We start from the raw sequence: 17,836 nt of genomic DNA, 5'->3' as shown, positions 1-17,836 counted from the left end.
TGTACACCTGAAACTACTATAACACCATATGTTAACTAACTAGAATTTAAATAAAAACTAGAAAAAGAAGGTCCACACACCATGATCAAGCAGGATTTACTTCTGGGATTCAAGGATTTTTCAATATACACAAATCAATAAATATGAAACACCAAATTAATAGGATAATAAAGATAAAAATCATATGATCAACTCAAGAGATGCAAAAAACTATCTGATAAACTACAACAAACATTTCATGGTAAAAACAAATTTGGTATAAAAGAAACATAACAGGGGCGCCTGGGTGGCTCAGTGGGTTAAGCCTCTGCCTTCGCTCAGGTCATGATCCCAGGGTCCTGGGATTGAACCCCGCATCGGGCTCCCTGCTCAGCGGGGAGCCTGCTTCCTCCTCTCTCTCTGCTGCCTGCCTCCCTTGCCTACTTGTGATCTCTGTTTGTCAAATAAATAAATAAAATCTTTAAAAAAAAAAAAGAAACATAACATAAAGAAGTCATATGACAAGACCACAGCTACCATTATACTCAATGGTGGAAGTTTGTAAGTTTTTCCTCTAAGATCATTCTCACCTCTCCTATTCTAACATAGTACTGGAGTGCTGGCCAGAGCAATCAGTGAAGAAAAAGAAATAAAAGGTATCCAAATTGGAAATAAATAAGTATAAGTCCTCTTTGTTTGCCGATTATAGGATCTTATATAGACAGAATCTTAAAGACTCAACCAAGAAACTGTCATAATTAACAAAATTGCAGAATACCACACCAACACGCAGAAATTAGCTGTGTTTCGCTACACTAACAATGAGGCATTTGAAAATGAAATAACAATAGAAGACTTAAAAATGAATTTAACTAAGGATGTTAAAGATGAAAACTACATGACTTTGGTGAAAGAAATTGAATGAAGAAAATACGAACAAACACAAATCCTGTGTTCATGGATCAGAAGAATCAACCATGTTAAAATGTCCATATTACTGAAAGCCATCTATATGTTCAGTGTAATCCCTACCAGAATTCTAATGGACTTGTTCACAGAAGTAGATAAAACAATCCTAAAATTCCTATGGAACCACCAAAGACTCTAAACAGCCAAAGCTGTCCTTAGAAAGAAGAACAGAGCTAGAGGATCACGCTTCCAGATTTCAACTATATTGTGAAGCTGCCGTAATCAAAGCACTAGGCTATACTTACTTAAATATAAACACATAGACCAATGGAACAGAATCAAGAGCCCAGAAAGAAATCCTCATATATACAATCAACTAACGTTTGACAAAGGAGTTAAACAAGCTCATTGGGAAAAGAATAGTCTCTTCAATTGTGTTGGGAAAAATGGGCAACTACATGTAGACAAATGAAATTGGAACCCATCTTATATCGCTCACAAAAAATAACTTGAAATGGATTAAAGGCTTAAACATAAGACCTGAAACCATAAAACTCCTAGAAGAAAACACATGGGAAAAGCTCCTTGGCACTGGTCTTGGCAACGATATTTTGGCAACAAACAGCACCAGCAACAAAAGCAAAAATTAAGAAGTGGACTATAGTAAATAAACCTGTCAGGATGGCCTATTATCAGAAAGATAAGAGATAAAAACTGTTGACAAGGATGTAGAGAAAAGTGAACTCTTGTGAACTGTTAGTGGGAATGCAAATTGGTACAGCCACTATGGAAACAGTATAGAGGTTTCTCAAAAAAAAATAAAAAAATAGAACTACCATATGATCCCATAACCACACTTCTCAGTATATAGCCAAAGGAAATAAAACTAAGATCTCAAGGAGACATCAGCATTCCCATATTCAGTGCAGCATTATTCACAATAGTCAAGAAACTTGGCAGCTATCCAGGTGCTCTGCTATGGATGAATGGATAAAGACAATGTGGTATATTTATAGAATGGAGTATTATTCAACTATAAGAAAAATGGAAATCATGCCACTTGCAGTAATCATAAATGAACTTTGAGGGCATTATGTTACATGTTATAAGTCAGAGAAGACACACTATACGATACAACTCAAATGCATAATCTAAAAGATCTGAACTCATAGAGAGTATGTTGATGGTTGCCAAAGGCTGACAGGTGTGGGAAAGGGGAAGATTTGGTCAAAAGTGTAAACTTATAAGATGATTATGTTCTGGAAACCTGATGTATAGTATAATTATTACATCTAATAATACTGTATTATATACTTGAAAGTTGCTAAGAGAGTACATATTAAATGTTCTCATCAAAAAGAAAAAAAAAGGTAGTTATGTGATCCGATGGAGGTGACAATCATTTTACCATATATAAGTGTACCAAATCAGCATGTTGTACACTTAAACTTATACCATATTATGTCAGTTACATCTCAGAAAATCTGAAAAATAAATATGTAAGTAAGCGATTATAGCATAAATACTTCAACTATCCTTAAACTATTTTAAAATATTTTTGAAGTCTGAGGATTCCCAGCATCCTTGGACCACTGTTTTTTATTCATTCCTATTGGCTTATGGTGCTTTGCACATCATAAGCCAATAAGGGCCAGTGGATAAAGATGACCACTAAAAACTGTTTTTGCTTCTCTTAAACCAGGCTGACTGCAATGGAACTTTCTGTGATAACCTAAATGTCCTCTATCTGTTCTGTCCAATACTGAAGCCACTCCACAACTAGCCACTGGCCTCTTGACATAGGCTAATACAACTAAGGAACAGAATTTCAGTTTGTTTTTTTAAGAGAGAGTTTATGGTTTGTTTGTTTGTTTGTTTTTTATTTGACAGGGAGAGAGAGAGAGAGCACAAGCAGGCAGAGTAGCAGGCACAGGAAGAGGGAGAAGCAGGCTCCCTGCAGAGTAAGAAGCCTCATATGGGTATGATTCCAGGACCCTGGGATCATGGCCTAAGCTGAAGGCAGTTGCTTAAGCAACTAAGCCACCCAGGTGCCCCTCAAATTTGATTTAACTTTAACATGCTATATGTGTCTATAGGCTACTGTATTGAACAACATAGATTATAGGAAAGACAAAAACAAAAACTCATGATTCCAGGCTTACCTAGGAAATATTTTAAGTGTGGAGGACTCTACCACTTTTTTCCTTCTTTTCCATAAGCATCACTTTTTCTTTCTTTCCATACACATCAAATTCATTATTTTCAGGGAAAATACAGAAAGCCTCACTGCACTGGCCACATTACCAAGACAACGACTCCTGTAAATTTAATATTACCCAAGACACTTGTCTAATATTTATAGATCATCTCAAACTCAAAGCATGGAGAGAGTGAGCATGAGATGAGATGACCAATTTCAGCATTCGTTGACCATAATCCTAGCTGATAAGAGGAGAGCTGGTTATTCACTTTTTCCAGATGAAGGGAGGGAAGGACTTTTCAGCACCTCCTTGAACATGTAAGTCAGCACTCTGGTGACACAGTGGCTTGGTGGTAGTTTCAAGCTGATTATACACTGGGGAAAGTGTGGGGCTAAGGATGGATTTCTTGGCTCTGAGCATCCTCAGATCTGTTGCAGATATGCCAACTTCATTTCCATGCAACTCACTCCAGAAATGCAGCAGGTGCCCCCTTCCCTGCCCCAAAAGTGTTTTAGTAAAACCAGTGCTTTACTTGAATCTAGTAAAGAAGCAGGGTCAGAAACGCTCTCTATCCTAAATTGGCATAGCACCACCTGGTGGACATTATTTTCTCCTGTGTTGGCAAAAAGGTGTGCATAGCTTCCCATTGTATACTTCTTAGATAAGATATTATATCAAAATAGATATAGGAGGATGGATATGGCATTTGGGCTCTAGTGATAGTCTAATTCCTCATCTGCCAATGGGCATAATGATGGTACTAAATTCTTAAGGTTTTAAGAAATTACGTTTCTGGAGCACCCAGCACACAATAAAGGCCACACGTTTCTGAAAAGTAATTAGCAGATCAGCTTAAATGGTTCTTTCTTTTCAGACATTAACTTTGTGAGGCTGGGGGCCTGGGGCTGGGGGGGCCTGGAACCAAGACCCTAGCCAGCAGCTTCCTGGAGGTTTCCACCCAGAACTTGGCAACCATCACCTCCAAAGAGCAGTCACTAGAGATTCCTGGAAACCTTTTGAAGACATGGCCCCAAGTTTGTAGGTGGCTCATTTCCAAGAAGGTCCCTGCCTAGACAGGAAAGTGAAGAGCTGACCAGGAGCCTGGCTTCTCTCTTGCTAGTAGAGAATATCTTACAGCCTCTGTGGGGTCAGGACCTCAGAAGACAAAAATGTGCTGTAGATGGCCCATTTGCAAAAGATGAAGTGTCCTTCATGAAATGTGTGCCTAACAGTCCAAAAGTCCAGACTGACCAGATTGAACTGACCCAGGATTATTCCAGTCATGTTTTCAAACCAAATATGCAATAAGTATGCATTAAAATATCCTCATTTGTATCCCACAAATACAAATTGTTATCCAAACATCGACTCTAGTCTTTATAAACTGGTGGAAATCTATGCACTGAGCATGTTTGTTAAAAAGAAATTCTGCAGGTGTCCTGTCTCAATCCCTCAAACTAAGGTCTGAGAAGTGGGAGGGCCTAGGCTAAGAGAAGGCAGTGCCATGCATTCCATTACCACTCTCCCTGCATAAATATGTAGGACATTCCTCTTGAAGGCCAGCCCAGGTGCCAGGTGCAGGAAACGAGATTACTCATGGTGCCACAAAACACAGAGGACCCACAGGTGAGTCAGGGTACAATAGACTGATGGAGAACAGGAGATGTCGGGAAGAAGTCCTGGGGAAGTCTTGGTTTTCGATGGCTGAGGAAACTGAGGGAGGGTGTGGATGTGTGTGTAATGGAGATCAGAGTGGCGGTGTGGTCTAGGTCAGGTTGCATGTCCCCAAATTTAGATCCTTCTTAGTCAAGACAGTGCACATGCTATCCTGTGGGAGTCATCTCCCAAAGGGAAAGAAGAAAGCCCATGTTACTAGAAATCTCGGGATGAGTCAACTTTTAGACAGTGGCTACCAATAACATCTTGTGTAGCAAAAATGGGCAATACTCCATCTTCGTCTTTGCATTTAAAGTGTGAAGACGGAAGTAACAGACAGGATTTCCACTCCCACTCCTGGTGAAAAGGAAATTGCTAGTTTTTCTAAAGAACAATTTGGAAGTGGATATCAGAAGTCTCACCTTTTGGTCAGTTATTGGAATTTACCCCAAAGGTATAATTATGAGTTTGCATGGCAATGTTGCTTATGACAGGAAAAATGGAAAGGACGTGAATTTTTGTTAAGACACTATATAAGGACAGGATATCCACATGATGGAACGTGATGGACCATGACATTTCAGAATGATGTTTAATGATGGGGGGGTGAGGCAGAGTTTTTAATATATTTTAAATTATAAAAACTACTTACAAAAAACTTTTCAGAGAGTGAGACCACTCAAAAGCTATAGGAGAGTATGTGTGCAGACATAAACTGATATACACACAAAACACATGTACATGATACACACCAAACTTTAAACATTGATTCCCTTTGGTCAGAGTGTTATAGCTGTATTCCATACTTGGTGATTTTCCATGTTTTACAAATTCTTAATTCATGTTTTGGTCCTTGTCATTAAAATAAAGATTATCTTAAATATTGCAATATTTAGCCAGCATATCTGTTGGCATCATGAAAGACATTTTTATCTACACATTGGTGTGTGTATATGTGTGTGTAAATACAGATATATAGGGGTACATATACATATCAGTGCACTGTTAAAAAATTCTACTTATAAGTGTATAATTTCCTTTAGATATGTTATCCACAAGTCAAACACGTATAACATACATATAACTTCCTTCAAATTACTGGTCTTCTAACTTTAACAGATGCTGCCAATTACTATGCAAAAATGTGACTATGCTGCCTCCCAGTGGCCATTCCAGGAATCAAAGTATCTACTACTAGTTTTCAAACAAATTCTCAGACCCTACAGCTATACTGCTTAGTAAGAAAAGAAACACAACAAAAATGGTTTTAAAAGATAAATGACCAAGGACTCATGACTACTAAGTGACAGAGTCAGGACTTGAACTTAAATCAGTCTAACCCTAAAGTCCATGCTCTTTTCACTACATTATAGTTCAATTCAAAGCAAGGCTTTCCACTGATGAAAATCTAAATGGGGTGTAAGCAATGATAAAGATACACATTTCTATTAAGATAAGTGCCAAAAGCACATGCAATAAAAATGCTTATGAGATGTGTATGTGCAGGAAATTTTTAGAAGAGTGTTATTTCAGGGAACAGATGATAGATCTTCCATAATTCATGTGAAGAAGTATTTAAAAACAATTGTAATAACTAAATTCAAAAGTTCTGTATTTGATTGGTAGGAAAAGAACAATGTTTTTTTTTTAAGTGAAGAGATGTGTTTGCCATTTTTAAATGCATTCAGAGTAGTATTTAAAAACACACATAATAAAGATGTTTATCAAAGTTGAAAAAAATGCCTTTTTCATATAAAAATAGCACAGGCTAATATGTAGTGTGTGAAAGTGACAATGTGGAGTGGCATGCAGTGCATGACTCTGTCCAGTACTTTTACTATGTACAGTGCATTCTATGACCCTTGCAGTGGTCCAAAGGAAGTGCAAAATATTTGCTCAGATGTCTCTATTACAGGTCTTTTGCAAGGTGATCTTGGATAGAATGGTATTCAGGTTTTCTGAGACAGGCAGGATCATGTGGTCCTAGCAGAGCCTGCCTTCTAGTAAATTCTTTCTTGCCTATTGTGGCTTCCATCACAAGAAAATAAGAGAGACTTGCTTTTCTGCCAGAGGCTCAAAGACCAGGGAACTATGCCATAAAGTGGTCATCACTGTGGGTCTCACAAGAGTTTGCACTATTAGAAGATGGGGAGAATGTGGAGATGAGAGGAAGGCATTGTCTCCCAGTTCACACGTTCATAAAGGAAAATGGATCATCAGATTTGGCATGTTCCCTGAGAGATATGGTCATCCTATACTGCATGGGTTTGCCTGGGTGTGGAATTGGGACCTCCCGCTATGTGATGACAACCACAAGTTCTACCCAGGAATAAAAGGAAAAAAAAATAGCAAGGCTGACCAGAAGGACAAGTCCTTTGGTCCCTAGATGGACTGATGTTGAGCTCTGGGCTCTGTACCCCCTTTCTCCAGTTCTGCAAGGGAAGGCCCAGGAAATTGCCATGTTAGGGTTCCCTTTGAGGTTTCCTGGCCACCTGTCTAATGTTTAAAGCACAACTCTGGGGACAGTTCTGTAAAATGTATCCCTCTGTTTGTTTAAAGACCATCCTCAACAAATTGTTCAGTACTCTATATGTATCCTCTTCTTGAGGGCCCAACCAGAAATGTTTGTTGTTCTCCATGGAATTATCCTGAGCAGCTGATGATTTTTACCTTTACATCCTATAAGCAGATGCCCCATTGGTGGTTGAAAGTTCTTCAGAATCAAAATTGGTAATGACTTCCAGGCAAGCACCTAAGACTTTCTGGCAGACATTTAGGAACAAATGTTCCCTTGGCTTTTTTGGAATCACCTATTTAAAGAATTCCATCTTAAGAACTGTGTGTATCTTTGAATGTTACTTCAAATGATCTCTGGGGCATGGAAGGGATTTTACACAAATAAATGCCATCCATGTACCATGATCTTTACGGAATTACTTTTAGAAGCTGATAACAGTATTTTATTAGACATTTGTCTCAGAGCATCACATGAACCCTAGTTTGTTCTACACTTTCATATTTCATCTTTTTCATTAGGTCCAAGGTCTGGATAAAAATATAAAAATCGGGGAGCCTTGTTGGCTCAGTCAGTTAAGCCTCTCACTCTTAGTTTTGGCTCAGGTCATGATCTCAGGGTCATGAGATCAAGCTCTGTTGCTGGGTGTGGAGCCTACTTAAGAGTCTCTCTCTCCTTTTCCCTCTTCCTCACGCCTGCCCCCGCATATTCATACTCTCTCTTTAAAAAAAAATGTAAAAACATTGTTTTAGTTGGAAAATGTGAATTTTTTAGATTCCTTTAAATGATTGGTACCACAAGTAACATACTAATAGAAAATCTTTGTACCTAAAGCTTAGTCTATATTCTTACTTATTCCCTTAATATGGATGTTAGGTGGGAATTACCACATCTAAGTATACCATTGTTTTTGTAAGGCTTGACAGGCCTGACCCAAATGCTAAACAGAAAGGCTCTAACACTGACAGGGTGGGGCAGCTGGGGCACCAACAGCTGTGTGATTCGTCCTATCACACTCTTTGCTACATCAGTAGGTAAAATGGTATCAAATTATAGCTATAGTTCTAGCACATAAAGTTCATAACCCTTTCAAGTGAAACTACGTGCACTTTCCAAATGTATATGACTGAAAGAGAAAACTCATTATCAACTTCGCAAATCATTAGCATACATCCTCTGCATAAAAAAGGAAAAGTTATTGCTGACAAGCTGCTCTGGTTCTCATCATCTTCCTTCTGGGCATAATATTTGACAAGAATAAGAAAAAAGCTAGGATATGTCTAGTAATGCTGTGTCCTTCAATTTTCAAGTGTGGTGGATTAAACAAGAAAATTGGTTATACCTGAATTCAAATTCCCCGTGCTTTTCTCACTAGCTGTGTGACCTTGGGCTGATTACCAAACCTCTCAGAGCCTCATTCTCTTTGTTGGTCAATGCAAATGATATCACATAGTGGCCAGGCTGTTTGTAAAGTTGCCAGGTATATAGACACTCAGTAAGAGGAACCTCTGCTATCCCTTACCCTTCTAAACAAGGGGCCTACCTAGCTCTGGCCAGGCAATCATGCACCAAGATTAAAGCATCCCACTGTCTTGGGCCTAATTACACTTGCTCAGTGTTAGAAACCAGATGTGAATCAAGGTCAATAATCTGTGAGGACCAGGAGTATTTTTATTCTATGAATAGAACGAAGGCACACAGCAGGCTCACATGGGGTCCCCATATTAATGGCATCCAATCATTCATCCCACCCAGCATCTTCTAAGACCTGGGACTCTCCACACCTGGTCTCTGTTCACAAGGCTGAACAAAGTGCCCTTGGATTCACTGCATAGACTGACTCTCTTTAACAAGAATGATGTCCAAGGACTCATTTTCTACACTTGAGATATTTCGTAGCTTTTCCACATACTTCTCTCCATGGAGAACAGGCTGCCCCATGGCACTGATGTTCACAATTTATGTTTCCATTTATGGTCAAAACATGTTCAAGATCAATGTAGGGAAAAGAAGAGTGAAAAATAGTGCAAAATGCTGAGGTGTGTATTATAGGCTCATTTATCAGAATCCTTATGGAGCTGTTACAAGAAAAGTCGAGATCTATTGTCAAATAGGTTTGGGGCACAATATGTCAAAACATTCCTCGGAACATATGTTAGGGCATGAACCTCAGAAGATGCAGCATCAGTGTTATTTCCACTATGATTATTTCTTTCAAACATTGTTTATTGTAAAGAACTGTAAGTTTGATGGAGAGAGAAATTCCAATAATGTTTATATAAATACATGTTGTTTCTTTTTAAAAATTTAACTTAGATTTAGTGCTTTTTTATTTTTTAATTAAAAAAAAATTTTTTTTTAAATACTTAGGCCCACCATGGAAACTAAAAAGCTATAAAGGAGCCTTTCTTGCCAGTCGATGTATTGATTTACTCGAAGGCAATGAATATTCAGAATTTAAAAATGACTACTGATCATTTTAAATTAGAAATACTAAAATTTAACCTCGGCATTGGAATGTTTTCAAAACATGTGAGAAACGGGCTTTTTAAAAATTTATAGGGTGCACAGCTTCAATAAAAACAATTCTCCTTAAAGATTTTTAAATAAAATTTTGTATAAAATAAATTTTCCCTAACTTACATCATCTACGTCACTGTTCCAAAGACGCTATCTGGAGCCAACAAGTACAGATAGCAAACACACGGGCCTACTGCAGCTCAGGGAAATAATCTGCATGGACATCAGTACAGACAGGTGAAAAGGCAAAAACTATCGCAAACATGCAGGTGCTCACACACAAAACAACCTTTGTACCCATTAAGCTGTAGGATCCCCCAAGGGCAGGACAGGCGGCGGCAAGGACCCCGCGCTGCACCCCTGGCCAGGCACTTCTGCCGCTTTGTGCGCGATTTGTGCGCGGCTGCCCTGGGCCCTGTGTGCGCGCTGTGTGCGCGCTGTGTGCGCGGCTGCCCTGGGCCCTGTGTGCGCGCTGTGCCTTCTCCCCGCAGCTGCAGGTACTCACCGCATGGTGTAGAGCAGCGTGCCGTCGTCCTCCAGCCTCAACAGCTTGTTGGGTGTAGTCATGTTGTGCGCGATGGACTTTTTCCCGTTGTGGAAGAATGTGTCTGGGGTCCAGATTTTGCTGGCAAGAAGATTGTTGAGAGGGAGGCGCTGCATGGGCCCTTTGAACCGAAGCCTTTCATCCTTCCAGCTTTGTCGGAAAAACACATCTATGGTATATTCCTAACGCAAAGGAAGGCAACCGGGTGACCTGTCAGTAGAGAAGGCCCTTTGGGGAGTTGTTTCAGTGCCTATTTAGAATGGTCTGGGAGGGGCCATGCACCGGGACCTACCATTTCTGTGTCGGATACCGGGCCGAAGCTGGTGACGTAGATGTCCGTCCTCACTTGAGTGATTCGTTCTGAAACACAGACACAGGTTCTTGCCTGGGCACGGAGCTCCCACAGATCCGCCCATCACAGCGTCGTTATGTCCTTAGCCTAGTAACCAATCTCACTCTTGGCAATCACAGGGCTTTAATAATGTGTTTGTTGAATTTGGAAAAAACTCCAAAGGAAGCCAAACTGCTCCAAACTACAGTAGGAAAATAAAATGCCCATCGTGTAAGGAAAGAGTGTTGGCTCTCATTGTACTTCTTGCCCGGTGAGGCTCAGTCATGAACAGAGAAGAACGGGGCCGTGGCTGTGGGACCTGGGGCGGGCTTTAGTTTTCCTCCTCCTTAAGCCTGGAGCAGGACTCCCAATCTAACATTGTGTAACCCGCTATCCCACACCTTTTAAAAGGGTTAGGCAGTTCTGATGAGGGGATTAAGATCTGAAAGAATGTCAGCTCCAGACTACAGCAGTGGGTGGTTTTGGAAAAGGCTGTATGAGAACATGTCCACAGTGTAGCTTGGGACAGGACTGCTTGAGAAGACCCATCTCACCTTATGTTGCATTTTGAATTGTTTAGAAATTTCTATCATGGCAGACTATTGTATCAGTTACAATTATTGAAATTTATAGAGCAATAAAAGTAGCTAATAATATTGAGGGTGAAAAGTGTGTGCTCCCTGGGCATCACCCAGGCCCTGTGGTCATGAATGGGGATCGTTAACAGTATACTACAGTTCACTATAAATACTGCCATGCCATTGGTAGCACTGCTGAGTCACAGCTAGGGGGCTGGGGGGCGGTGACGAGGGGGACCTTTTTCTCTGGACATCTCGCTGCATGGTAATCATAGATGTGCATGGTGTGTAGTTATGTATGTGCAGGCGTTAGCATGATGTGTGTACTTTTGATGCCCACGGAGATGCCAGCCCCAGTAGTCAGCCCCTTTGGCTCTCTGCAGTGTTCTCATGTTCCTGTGCCACAGAGGTGTGCCACATACTGGGTAGAGGAGAAAATACTGTATAGCAGCAACTAACTGGATCGCTGCATACTTTGATCCTTGTGGATGTGGTCAAAGAGACAGGGGCTTCTGGACATAAGAGGCCCAGGGGCGTAAGTCAGACGGTGGAGTAAGACGGTGTCAAGGAGGCTTTGTGGACTTTTCCTGCCCAAAATGTAGTGAATGGCAATTCATGCTTTAAGTGAATCTCCCTGTTAAAAATGCAATAATGGAAAAGAACTTTTTCCTCTAAGAATGTAGTTGCTAGAGGGTCTCTAACTTACCTAATGGAGCAAGTTCAAATGCACCACATCTAAATCAGCTACAGCCAAGGGCACTGCATACGCCTGGAGACAGCACATGAGACTCAGCACAAAATTAAGCTGTTCTAATTGCACCCTGAAAACATCTTTTGCTCACCACTTATTTTTATCAACTTCTATGGGGTTAAAGTAAATACAATTATTATGGTCCTAGTGAAAAAATTAAACATAATATATGAAGATATAAAGAGCAATTGCATTAAACAATGGATTGTGGAAAGGATTTGCAAAAAGGATTTGCATCAATATGAGAGTAGGAAGTTGATTATGCGTTATTTCTTAGCATAAGGTAATTCTGGCTTTAGTAACACAGAGGAACTGTTTCCTCTCTAAGTGAAGCAGAATGGGTAGATTATCTGAAGAAAAGGGAGTTTGCAGATAAACCACATCCCCCAGCTTTTTGTACCTGGGGAATGACAACAAAGAATACTGAGAGCCTTTGCAACAACCATCAGTGCAAACTCCTGGCAAGGAAGCTCTTGAACGAATGGTCTGCATCACAGCAGATGTGAGTTTGAGGCCAAGTTTAGTGGGCTGCAGCAGAGGAGAACCTACTCACCTCCAAGGCCAGGCCGCAGTCTATTGTCATAGCCATCCAAAAGCCCATCCAAGATCCTGGTAAATATTGTGATGTTGTCATTGGTCTCATCTTTTACTGAACTGGTTGGCATCTGTGAAAAGCTTTTTAACAGAGAAGCAAGAATTCAAACGTGCATTAAATATTTTTTACAAATTCTTCTCAAAATACAGAAACCAGAAAACGATAGGGCGACTTGCCTTGGAGGGAGGGCACCTGAAAAACATCTCCTCTATTAATTTAGGCTATTGTTTTTCACAGACAATCCTTAATTCTGGACTTTCCATAGAGTGTGCTGGCTCTGGGCTGGTCACCCATCAACAGAACATGATGCTCAAAACCATCTCTGCCTGATTCTGAGGCACAGTTTCTATTAGGATTATAGACATTTTTAAAACTTAGACTAGCAGTGCCTAATCCACTCTTAGGAGAGTTCAGATGTTTGGTTTAAACACAGAAAAAATGAGTTTTCATATTGTTAATGAATCACCTGTAATGAGCAGTGGAGTGTGGAAAAGATGTTCAAAATGATGCAATTCGAAAGACTGGTGGGCCCAAATTTCACTGCATCCCTAATTGGGAGCATTTGTGCCATGAGCAGAATGCCAGAATTAGAGCATATGGTGACAGAAACAATCAAGTTTGTGAAATGTCTCTGGGCTTCCTCACTCATCGGTACTGCTTGTTGCTGGCACATTCAGCTCCAACCAAGGCACAGGACCCAGGGGACATGAATTATAAAGACTGGACTGAAAACCCTCCTCAGGGTTTACTCAGCATCACCTCAGATCAGGGACTCAGGGAGCACCGTATTCTGAATGACCCAGCATATCAGACTTAGAGCAAAACCCCAAGAAGAGTAGGATGAACCTTCAAAGAAAAACCTAGAACAGTCCTGGATTTTCCAATTCAGTGCATTTATCCAGGTTCCAAACACTTGTGTGGATGATCTGGAGCAGATGGAAATGAGAAACTGTCTCAAGCAGACGTGGGCAAACTGAGGAAATTATTTGGGAGGGAAAGAAAACCCTACGTCTAGAAGAAGGTAATACACCTCAGGAACACGGATCCCACCACAGGTTTCTACGGCTGCTTTCAAATGCTGCAAAAAAGCAAGATGTTTGGAATTACCAAGACCTCGACCTACACGTATAGCTTGGCTTTGGGTAGAACTTATGCCGCTGAAAGCCAGCTGTGGGTCCCAGGAAGTTAGCACCCTGGGCACTTGGGAGAAGAACAGGAGATCCCTGGGATTTCCCTGAAGTGTCTCTTACAGTGCCCCAGCTCTACTAATGGCGATTCCTTTGCCATAAATTCTCTGAAATGAGAGTAAGACCAACCATCAGCAGTTGGATGTTGAGGGCAGAATCGATGTATGCTTGCCCCACCCAGTTCTTGAAACTCAGTCATTTGTATTGATTGCATCTAAACAGATCAATTCTTTACCGCTTTAAAGCTATTCCCTTTTGAATGAGAGACTATAAAGTTCTTTTGATCTAATTTTCACATCACCATTAAGCATACAGTTGAAACTCTAACAAGCTAAAATTCAGTCCTGTTCATATGCAGCCCACAGACTTTTTTTTTTTTTTTTACTCTGTGACAGTGTTTGAAAATATCAAATTCCCTTTCTCTTACATCCACCATAGTTTCACTCTTGAGAATGATGAAAACTTCAGCCTCACAGACCTAATACCAGTGGTAACAGGCCTTACCACTGTCCCCTGAGTCTGGGAGAGAAAGAAACAGTGACATTTTGTACTTGCCCAATTGAGTAAACTGCTCAAACTAAATCTGTCCTCACTGTCCACTTCTTATGGTGGTCATAACTCTTATCAACAAGTTTGATTATTTAATTCTAGGCCATGTCTAACTGTCTGGGTTGGGGAGGGGCACTTCACTGGCTCTTTAACTTAGCATGGAGGGGAGAGCATGCACAGTAGCAAAGAAAGCAGATCACTTCTTTGTGCAATCTAAAAAAAAAACTTGCAGAAATAGTAGGATGGCAGTTAGCAGGCGTTACGGGTGGGGAATTCTGGGGATGCCAGTCAAAAAATACGAACTTGTAACTAGAAGATGAAAGTTCTGGAGATCTAATGCACAGAATAGTGATTACAGTCACTTACTATATTATAAACTTCAAAACTGCCAAAAGATTCTCTTAAATGTTCTAGCCACAAAAGAAAGGATTTTTTTAAAATTTTTTCATTAGACAGAGAGAGCACAAGCTGGGGGAGCAGCAGGCAGAGGGAGAGGGAGAAGCAGGCTCCCTGCCCAGAAGGGGCGCTATGCAGGGCTTGATCCTAGGGCCCTAAGATCATGACCTGAGCTGAAGGCAGGCACTTAACTAACTGAGCCACCCAGGAGCCTCTGAAGAAATGATAATTATGAGAAATGATGGAGGTGTTAGCTAAGGCTACAGTGGTAATCCTTTTGTAATATATACATGTATCAAATCAACACATTATATGATCAGTTATATCTCAATTTTTATTAAAAAATAAAAATATCACTATGAATCAGAAAAAGAGAAAAGAAAAAGTATATCAGTGTTTCAAGTATGTTTTTCTAAGCTATTTATTATCTGTCGTGAAGTGTTCTTAAATTACATTTGATCTGAACAGCCCTGGCTATTAGGAGACAAACCTTGACTACATCACTGACCATCCAAGATGTTCCAGACACTGTGAGCTTGTAGGGATCATCTTCATGACCGCTGCCTCCCTTGGCCCTCTGGTACTCTGTCTGCTTCACTACAGTTCCAAAGAAACACTATCTCACCTGGCTCTGAAACCTATTTCACAAATACCCAAATCATTGCCAAGAGCAATGCAATGAATGCAAGGCTTAAGCATTTCAAATCTCACCTTCCAGTTACTGATCAATTTCAGTGTCGGCCCTGTTCTGCTATAACTGCTTCTTGTAATTATTTAAGGGCCTATTTACAATAGAGGCCATGGCTGGAAATTTTCTGTGACTTCTCTCTTTTTACAGAAGTTAGGACCTAGGCGGTAGGAAACATTCTAAAAGAATCTCTCGGGGTGCCTGGGTGGCTCAGTGGGTTAAAGCCTCTGTCTTTGGCTCAGGTCATGATCCCAGGGTCCTGGGATCGAGCGCCGCATCGGGCTCTCTGCTCCACGGAGAGCCTGCTTCCTCCTCTCTCTTCCTGCCTGCCTCTCTGCCTACTTGTGATCTGTCTGTCAAATAAATAAATACAATCTTAAAAAAAAAAAAAAGAATCTCTGAAAATGCTTATCAGGGCAGGAGTTGAGGTTTTCTCTCAGGAACAACCAGGAAGCCTTCTGAGGTCGCAGATTATCCTCAAAAATGCTTAATTTGCAGCGTGTGGTTATGAAATGCAACATTTCCACAGCCATGGAGAGGAAGGTCCTCCCCATCTCCTAAAACACATGTGATATGACTGCACACAGGAGAATCTCACAGATCTTTGGCAAACTTAGGTGTGCCTCTCTCAAGGTGCATAATCTGTGAGGACTGCTCTTAAGGTATAAAGTAACTTCAGCTTGCTTTTTTCCATTTTGGTTAGTTGAAACCACATGAAAAACAAAATAATACAAAAACGCTATGCCTTTAGTGTTACATCTATGAGGCCTCCAGATGGAAACATAAGATGCCCTCATCTCTTTGACCGCTCACTCCACTTAGGATCAGACAGCAGGCTTGAGCTTGTCGGCATTCCAATTCAGTTTTTCTTAATTGTATTGACTACAACCAAGGATCTCTGCTGATCTTAGGTCAACTGTGAGTACACAATTGCTTCAAGGAGAAGCTAAAGGCTCAGTTGTGTGGGGGAGTAGATCTTTGTGAGCTGAGGCCAGATCCCCATTATTACTGAGAATAGCCTTGCACATATAAGAAATATTTTAAAAGCTTGGTGGCTGACCCTTCAGTATTGATCTTAATTAACTAGGTTTTCTTAAAATATGAACTGTTTCCTTATATTTAGTGCATTTTGTCTAAAAAAAAATGTCATATCTAGTCCATGTGAAGAGTTCCAACACTGACAGATTATTGATTGTTCTAGAAAGGAAATAATAAAGGAAATGTAGGGAATGCCTGCATGGCTCAGTCAGTTAAGCATCTGCCTTCAGCTCAGGTCATGATCCTGGAGTCCTGGGATCCAGCTCAGTGTCAGGGCTCCCTGTTCAGTAGGGAGTCTGCTTCTCCCTCTGCCCTCCACCCTACTCGTGTGTGCACGCGCACTCTCTCTCTCTCTCTCTCTCTCTCTCAAATAAATAAATAAATAAAATATTTAAAAAATAAAACAAAATAATAAAGGAAATATAGAATCAACCATTCTTCTTAAAACATCGTGAGATTTCCTTGTTCAAATATTGTTCTGCACAAAATACACAAGATCTTGATCACTAAACTTAAACTCTTTTACATTGACTTTAAAATTTGAAGAAAGTTTGAAAAATAAGGAAATAAGGCCACTGAGTCCCATATTCTAAGCTGAGAAAGGAAGGCGGTGGCTGTGAAATGCATAAGGACATGGATGTGCAGTAGGACAGCAGAATGAAGCTCAGGGGTGTGGATGGGCTTCTCAAAAAGCTATGCAATGGAACTCCATCCAACTTGAAGTTCTGGGCCATTCAGGGACTTCTGATGAAGTCAGAATGAGAATCTCAAGTAATTTGGTCCACAAATGGATTTAACAGAGTGTTTAAGAAAAGGAAATATGAGCATCCTCAGAAAGAGTAAACTCCTGGCAGTTGTGTAAATTTCTCACCCCTCCTTGTTGTCTTACTACTTCTTCAGGGCATTTGATTCTGGTCTCCTGCACTAACTTCTTTCTGATTTCTAGGCCCTAGAGATGTGGCTTTAATCGATCCAGGAGAAACAAGAACCAGTATTATTATTTTTTTTAAGGTCCCCAAGTGATGCTTGTGTGCAGCCCTGGTGGCTCTAGGCCTATCTAGATTAGAAATGGAAAGGCTGCTCTTTAAGCCAACAACCAGAGTGATTCTACATGACTTCAGAGAGCTTCTCTCCCCCATTATGTCTTCAAGAGGCTATATGATTAGGCTCAGTGTTTATTTCACCAGCTCAGCTCAACAATGTATTTTGGAAGGTCAACCACTTAATTATCTTGTACTGTGGTGAGTACTGGGTATATGAAGATGACAAAGATAGTATTCCCAACCTGCAGGACACAGCTGTGTTCTAAAAGAATCGGTCACATTCACAGAGCATTTCAACAGAACATGGTAAGTGTAGGGATCTATAGGATGCACAAGACATTCTAGGAACCTAAAGG

General features: G+C 40.5%; 1 protein-coding gene across 3 annotated transcripts in view; it reads right to left on the bottom strand.

Moving 5' to 3' along the window:
* The window catches only part of GABRA5 (gamma-aminobutyric acid type A receptor subunit alpha5), an 84,722-nt gene that overhangs the window by 55,875 nt on the left and 11,011 nt on the right, over positions 1-17,836 (bottom strand). For all 3 annotated transcript variants that reach the window (XM_044230944.1, XM_044230946.1, XM_044230945.1), the window contains exons 4-6: positions 12,538-12,659; positions 10,617-10,684; positions 10,286-10,506 (exon numbers count right to left, since the gene is read on the bottom strand). In XM_044230944.1, coding sequence (XP_044086879.1) covers positions 10,286-10,506; positions 10,617-10,684; positions 12,538-12,659 — 411 coding nt within the window. The remainder of the gene's footprint in view (positions 1-10,285; positions 10,507-10,616; positions 10,685-12,537; positions 12,660-17,836) is intronic.

This window comes from Neovison vison, chromosome 13, assembly GCF_020171115.1.
Source record: "Neovison vison isolate M4711 chromosome 13, ASM_NN_V1, whole genome shotgun sequence".
NCBI lineage: Eukaryota > Metazoa > Chordata > Mammalia > Carnivora > Mustelidae > Neogale > Neogale vison.
This window is presented reverse-complemented; position numbering and strand designations above follow the sequence as displayed.